The sequence below is a fragment of the Cucurbita moschata genome, unplaced genomic scaffold (genome assembly GCF_002738365.1).
Source record: "Cucurbita moschata cultivar Rifu unplaced genomic scaffold, Cmos_1.0 Cmo_Scf00024, whole genome shotgun sequence".
Lineage (NCBI taxonomy): Eukaryota > Viridiplantae > Streptophyta > Magnoliopsida > Cucurbitales > Cucurbitaceae > Cucurbita > Cucurbita moschata.
The window spans coordinates 813,751-819,893 of NW_019268540.1; the positions used below are offsets into that span (position 1 = coordinate 813,751).

The 6,143-nt window shown below is 35.0% G+C and overlaps 2 protein-coding genes across 2 annotated transcripts in view; one reads left to right on the forward strand and one right to left on the reverse strand.

Annotated features, from left to right (window-relative positions):
• LOC111460622 (elongation factor G-2, mitochondrial) overlaps positions 1 to 2,833 on the reverse strand; it is an 8,163-nt gene extending 5,330 nt beyond the window's left edge. The window contains exons 1-5 of the mRNA XM_023103825.1: positions 2,354 to 2,833; positions 1,729 to 1,950; positions 1,040 to 1,161; positions 812 to 962; positions 523 to 594 (exon numbers count right to left, since the gene is read on the reverse strand). Of these exons, the coding sequence (XP_022959593.1) occupies positions 523 to 594; positions 812 to 962; positions 1,040 to 1,161; positions 1,729 to 1,950; positions 2,354 to 2,749 (963 nt within the window). The 5' untranslated portion in view covers positions 2,750 to 2,833. The remainder of the gene's footprint in view (positions 1 to 522; positions 595 to 811; positions 963 to 1,039; positions 1,162 to 1,728; positions 1,951 to 2,353) is intronic.
• A 107-nt stretch (positions 2,834 to 2,940) lies between these two features.
• Positions 2,941 to 6,143, forward strand: part of LOC111460624 (tRNA wybutosine-synthesizing protein 4-like) — a 10,998-nt gene continuing 7,795 nt past the window's right edge. The window contains exons 1-8 of the mRNA XM_023103827.1: positions 2,941 to 3,108; positions 3,601 to 3,689; positions 3,789 to 3,925; positions 4,174 to 4,221; positions 4,332 to 4,413; positions 4,943 to 5,045; positions 5,556 to 5,676; positions 5,817 to 5,864. Coding sequence (XP_022959595.1) covers positions 3,029 to 3,108; positions 3,601 to 3,689; positions 3,789 to 3,925; positions 4,174 to 4,221; positions 4,332 to 4,413; positions 4,943 to 5,045; positions 5,556 to 5,676; positions 5,817 to 5,864 — 708 coding nt within the window. The 5' untranslated portion in view covers positions 2,941 to 3,028. The remainder of the gene's footprint in view (positions 3,109 to 3,600; positions 3,690 to 3,788; positions 3,926 to 4,173; positions 4,222 to 4,331; positions 4,414 to 4,942; positions 5,046 to 5,555; positions 5,677 to 5,816; positions 5,865 to 6,143) is intronic.

Consider the following 6,143-nt stretch of genomic DNA (forward strand, 5'->3'; position numbering starts at 1 on the left):
AAAAAAAAAAAAAAAAAAAAAAAAAAAAAAAAAAAAAAAAAAAATTAGTGATTGAACTAAGCATTTTGTATGCATTTGTTATTGGTTAATAAAATTACAAAGTACAACTCTTATTTGAATTATCACATTTCTGGAATTCCTATGAGTTCAACTAGATTTTACTACGTTAGAAAAAAATATCAGCTACAAATAATAAGTAGCTTGGAGGACAGTGTTGGCAGGATGGTCATCTGTATTAGTTGCAACTAGTACTTAATTGTAGTTAGGTTGTAAGTCAGTAAGGAAAATCGATCTACTTATTTTATTGTTTTAAAAAAAAATAAACAAAAAAAAGCCAACCCTTAATGTTCGGATGTTTTTTCAATTTAGTCTCTCACCATTAGAAAATCAGTTCTAAAAGTATGGAATATCAAGCAACACCAGCAACCAACGGTAGTTTGGCACCTTTTAAAATTATAAATGGACACCCTAGTTAAGAGTAAGACAGATATCGTCCAAAGTACATTGAAGAAGCATGAGTACCTTGTTTTTAAATGCACTACCCATGAATACAGGTATAAACTTTCGCGCAACAGTAGCCCTACGAACTGCAGCCTATTTATAAAAGAGAGAGATATTGATTAAAGAAAGCCACAAGTATCAATTGAAAATATAATAAACGGCCTCATTAATTTCATTATACAATAAATTAAAGGAAGATCAAAACCAAGTAACAGATATACATTTACTTGAACTTCAATTTAGAATATTTGGGAAACCATATTGTTTATATCCCAATAAATTATTCCTACTATATTGCTTGAATAGGCACCTCAAGATCTGCAGGTGATATAGGTTCATCACTAAGAAATGCTTCAGCAAGTTTATCATCTACTTCTGAAACCATTTCTATTAGTTCACGCCTCTTTTCGGTGACTAAAGCTTCCATGTCTGCAGGAACTTCTTCAGTGGTAACTTTCTCGCTGCATTGCAATAACCAAACCATGAAAAAGAAGAAGATTGGAAATCAATATTAAATGTAGCGGGTTTGGAAATGTACCCATTGGAACCATGAAAATAGTAAGCTTTAAGTTGTACAAGGTCAATAAGACCCTTAAATTCCTCTTCTAAGCCAATTGGGACTTGCACAGCAGCGCTATGATGCCGGAGTTTAGACCTTGCCTTGAAGACAAACCAATCTAATTCAGTTCAAAGATTAGTACTCGTCTCATTATCATCGACAACTATATTATTGACTAGCTGCAATTCATCAACTCCAAAGGAGCCACCAAATAAGCAGCAAATTTTTTATGACAAGTAGCAACACAGAGAGACCATGCAAATCAACCGAAAGAAACATATAAGAATTAATTTACCTTCACTATGATCAACAAGGAAAAGAAATATCGAACATTTCTTAATTAAAATGATATGACCTCGTTGGGAGAAAATTGATAAAAAAAAATTTATCAGACTTCAGATGATGAAAAATGAAAAATCATATAGTTCTCTTAGGTTTCTTGGACTCAGGATTGTTTCTTTCTAACAACACTAACCAGTGCCTTCTAAGGTTTACCAAAGCTTCATACGACATTTTTTTCCAATTTAATTACATATGGAGATTATTTATAAGTTGTTATTCCTTTTCAAAATAATTAGGGGAAAACTAGGAAAAATTATGGAAATTATGATTTGAAAAAAAAAAAAATTAGAAAACACAACAGTATGAGTACTCTTTTTGACAGCCACCTGGTTCAAAACCTTCCACGGATCAGCACCCATCCTGTCAAGTTTATTAATAAATGCAAGCCTAGGAACTTCGTATCTTCTCATCTGCCGATCAACAGTAATAGACTGACTCTGCACACCACCAACACTACAAAAGACGAGAATGGCACCATCAAGAACACGCAAAGCTCTTTCGACTTCGATTGTGAAATCAACGTGACCAGGGGTATCGATAATATTAATCTGCAATAAACATGAAAAAGAGACTCTTCATGCGGACTACAAGTTCCTTAACGAAGAACACACCAAAAAGTACAATAGTCACATATAATTGTGTTCATTTAAATTCATTTTGACTCGAAATTATAAAATTGGACAAATTATTCATACGAACAGAAAATCTTCTGTCGAACTTGTCTAGTGAAATTGGTCAAGATGCATATAAGTGGTTTGAATATCATGGCTATCACATAAAAAAAAAAAATTTAAAAATTCACTGGAAAGCTCCTTGGACGATAGAACCAATATTAAGGTCACCTATATGAAAAAATGAAGTAACAATAGAAACTAAACGCATCCTAATCAAGCCAGACCAGCTCCTAAATTCAGTAAAATGACGAATTTTTTCAGAAATCCTTAATTCTACCTGGTAACCATTCCAAGTACAGTAAGTGGCAGCGGACTGAATTGTGATCCCCTTCTCTCTCTCTAAATCCATCGAATCCATCTTAGCACCAACTCCATCTTTTCCTCTAACCTCGTGGATTTCATGAATTCTACCCGTATAATACAGAATTCTCTCGGTCAGCGTCGTCTTGCCGGAATCAATATGCGCAGAAATCCCGATGTTGCGGAGCTTCTCCATGGATCCCTTCCACCAAGGCTCCTTGTCCTCCTTCACACGGGCCGCATTCGAAGAATACCGGAGGTGGAAGTTTCCAAGGAGGAGAGCGGTGGCTGGTGAGGGAGATGAACGAGAGATGGAAGAGGAACAGAAAGTATAGAGCAGGCGCGGTGCGGAGGTTCTCCGGAAGCCGGCCATGACGACGAGCTGTGGGGGTTTAGAGGGCTAAACCCTAAACCCTTCGTCTGTATTCACTATATTCCGTGTGTTACGGAGCTTCAGGGATGGAGAAATATGCGGATTTATTTATATAATTATTATTGTAAATCTATTTTTATAATTATTCTGTCTTTTTTATTTATGTTTTAATAATATTAATATATTTTTAATTTATTACCAGAGCTGCTTAAATTATTCCCCGCCCCCAATCTTTGTCTCTGTAGCGTTTTACCGCCGAAGCTCTCAGCCAAGTCGATAATGGCGAAGGCCGAGCCCGATTCACAGAGCAACAGAGCAGCAGTGCAAGCCACCAACGACGACGCCTCTGCCAGTAAACTGTGAGCAATCCTCTTTTCACGGATTATTCTTTCAATATCTTTACTTGTTTGTGATCCATCATTCGTTTTCTCCAATTTGCGAATTTGGTGCTTCAAAGTTTGCTTTAGATTTTACCATTTTTTCCTGCCTTCTTAACTCCGTCGATGTTGTCTTTTGTTTTTCATGATTCGATATTGATTGCATGATGGCACTCTTCATTCTTAAGGAACTCTTGTGTTGGTTTTGCTGTTCTGTTACTCGATATGATTTTGTTACCTTTGATGCGATGAATCCTCACTCTTCTATTTGGATGCAATTTAATTTTAGTTCTACGCTTGCAAAAGAGCTCTGTCTTTCAATGGAAATAACTTTCTTGAGCTTGGATGATATTGATCCATCGTCTATTTATGAACCTCGAATCTGGGACATCCTTTAGCATAGTTTACAAATAAACTGGATTTTTAATGTTTATGCATTGGGATGTGATAAGATTCCTCTGTTTTGGTGAACAGATCATGTGTTAGAAAGGGATACATGAAAGACGACTACATACACTTTTTTGTGAGAAGACCTATCAAGAGATCTCCAATTATTAACCGAGGTGCCATCTTGTTGTTTCTCTTAAATTTGTCATTTTTAGATTTTTTTTTCTTTTTTAAATCCACTTTATAGTAATTTTCTTTACGTTGTTGCTAACAAGGTTATTTTGCCCGTTGGGCTGCACTGAGGAACCTCCTCTTTCAATTCCTCAATGTTGGAACTAATACAGAGGAACATACAAAGAAGCAGATATTGTCGCTTGGAGCTGGCTTTGACACAACTTACTTCCAATTGCAGGCAAGTTTCGTAATTAGGTCATGGGCCATATATATATATTGAATCTTCTATTTTGTCCATATATATATATATTATATCTTTCCTACCACATTTTCTACTAATTCTTAGGTCTGGAATTGAAGATTGTTCCCTTACTATGTTTATTGCAATCATGATTAGTGGTCTCTTTATGATTTTCTTTGCTTACTTTCTTTTCTTCAATTAACCCCTCCCCTTTGAGTTGATGCATTTATATTTTGCTTTTACAGAATGAGGGTAATGCACCGCATTTATATGTGGAGTTGGATTTTAAGGAGGTGCCATTCTGAAGCCTTATTCCCCCTGCATTTTAAACAGTTTTTAAGAAGGTACACTGTCTCACTAGAATTTAGGGTTATGCAGTTTTTAATTTATTTATTTTTGTCAGGTGACTAGTAAGAAAGCTGCAATAATTGAAGCCTGTAGTCAGTTGAGAGAAAAACTCAGTGGAACAGTATCTATATCCCAAGGTAAATGGTCTTTGCTATCACTTTTGATATGTTTCATTTTTATATTAGAGGGTGGCACAAATCTCAACCTTCCTATCTATCCGTTATTGTTCCTTTCCCCATGTCATTTGACATTTATGGTTGGTTTCAAGATTTTTCCTGGATCACCGTTTTAACATACAACACTATTTCTGATTTCATATGATACAGTGCTTTCCTGTTGCACCTACTTATAAAGGGATTGTTTTGTTAAATGACCTCTACTTATAAAGGGATTGATTTGGATGCGGGAATGAAAGTATGTAAATGGATCAAATGAGCTATGAACTTGAGTGGAATTCTGGAAGATTATATGATCTAATGTTTCTTGGAATTTTTGTTTCCTTGTTGTCTTTGTAATTGTGACAAATGGTTGTCAAGTTGGCAATATTAGATTTTTGTTTGATGGAAAACAGTGGCAAACACATCCTACACGGCATTTTGCCCATTTTCCTGCCTCTCAAAATATATTCACATATTTTCAATTGACATACCGATTATTACTTTGCAGAAAAAGGAGAAGTCTTTAGTGATCACTACAAGCTACTCCCTGTTGACCTGCGTGATATTGATAAATTAAATGAAGTATTGGCTATTGCTGGTATGGATCCCAGGTATGGAAGTGCAAAAGATTCTCTTTCTCGGTCAGTTTTTTGAGTGCTTTGAACATCCTTAAATATTTGGTGAAGCTTTCCAGGTTATTTGAAATCATTTTTATTCATATCGTGAAATCATTTTTATTCATATCGTAAAGTATTATTATTTGATAGGAGCTATTATAAAGTATTACAATCAAAGAATCTAGGGTCATCCGCTATTTTTGGGTCATTTAAGGTCATATTTAAATCTTCATTTATGTCCCTGCACTGTCATATTTCATTTGTGAAAATTGTTCTTTTAATGTATTTTGTGATACTGATCTCTGAACTCTTTGGCTGACGATTTTTTAAGTTATGGTGTCTCTGAGACGTGGGTCCTTGTGGGGGGTGGGGATGGGTATTTGTATGAATATGTGAGCTTTTTTGCTGAAATATAAGAGTGGATGTGAACATCTGATAAATCCAACATTTTCCCTACTTTCACATGGAAATTATCAATAACTTTTATCCTGATATTGTTATCAGTTTGCCAACATTTATAATTGCAGAATGCGTTTTGATATACTTGGATCCAGATTCGAGTCGTGCTATAGTTGGTTGGGCATCAAAAGCATTTTCAACTGCAATTTTTTTCTTATATGAGCAGGTTTTGCTTATCTGAACTCATACAAGTGTTGTATGCTTACATTTATTGTGGAACTTCTTTCTTTTTAAATTCATTTGTATTCATGATATCACCACTGGTACATAACTTTGTTCCAATGATGGTTTGCAAACTTTTAACAGCATCATCCGGATGATGCCTTCGGCCAACAAATGATCAGAAATTTAGAGGTACAACTTTCTTTGATATTTTATGAATTATGAATAATTTTCATAGTCTATTTTTCCATTTCAATGATGGTTTGGAGCGGAAGAGAAGGATTTTTTAATATAAGTCTTATCTGTATGTATTTTTTGGTAGTTTGTACAACTTAATGCATCCTGGTGATTCCATAGCTTTAGCAAATCCTTTTGTAACTACCTCTTTCGATGATCCTTCTTGGTTGGAAGTATTTTTGTAAAGAGATTTTTTTTTTTTTTTTTTTTTTTTTGGGGGGGGGGGGGGGGGGG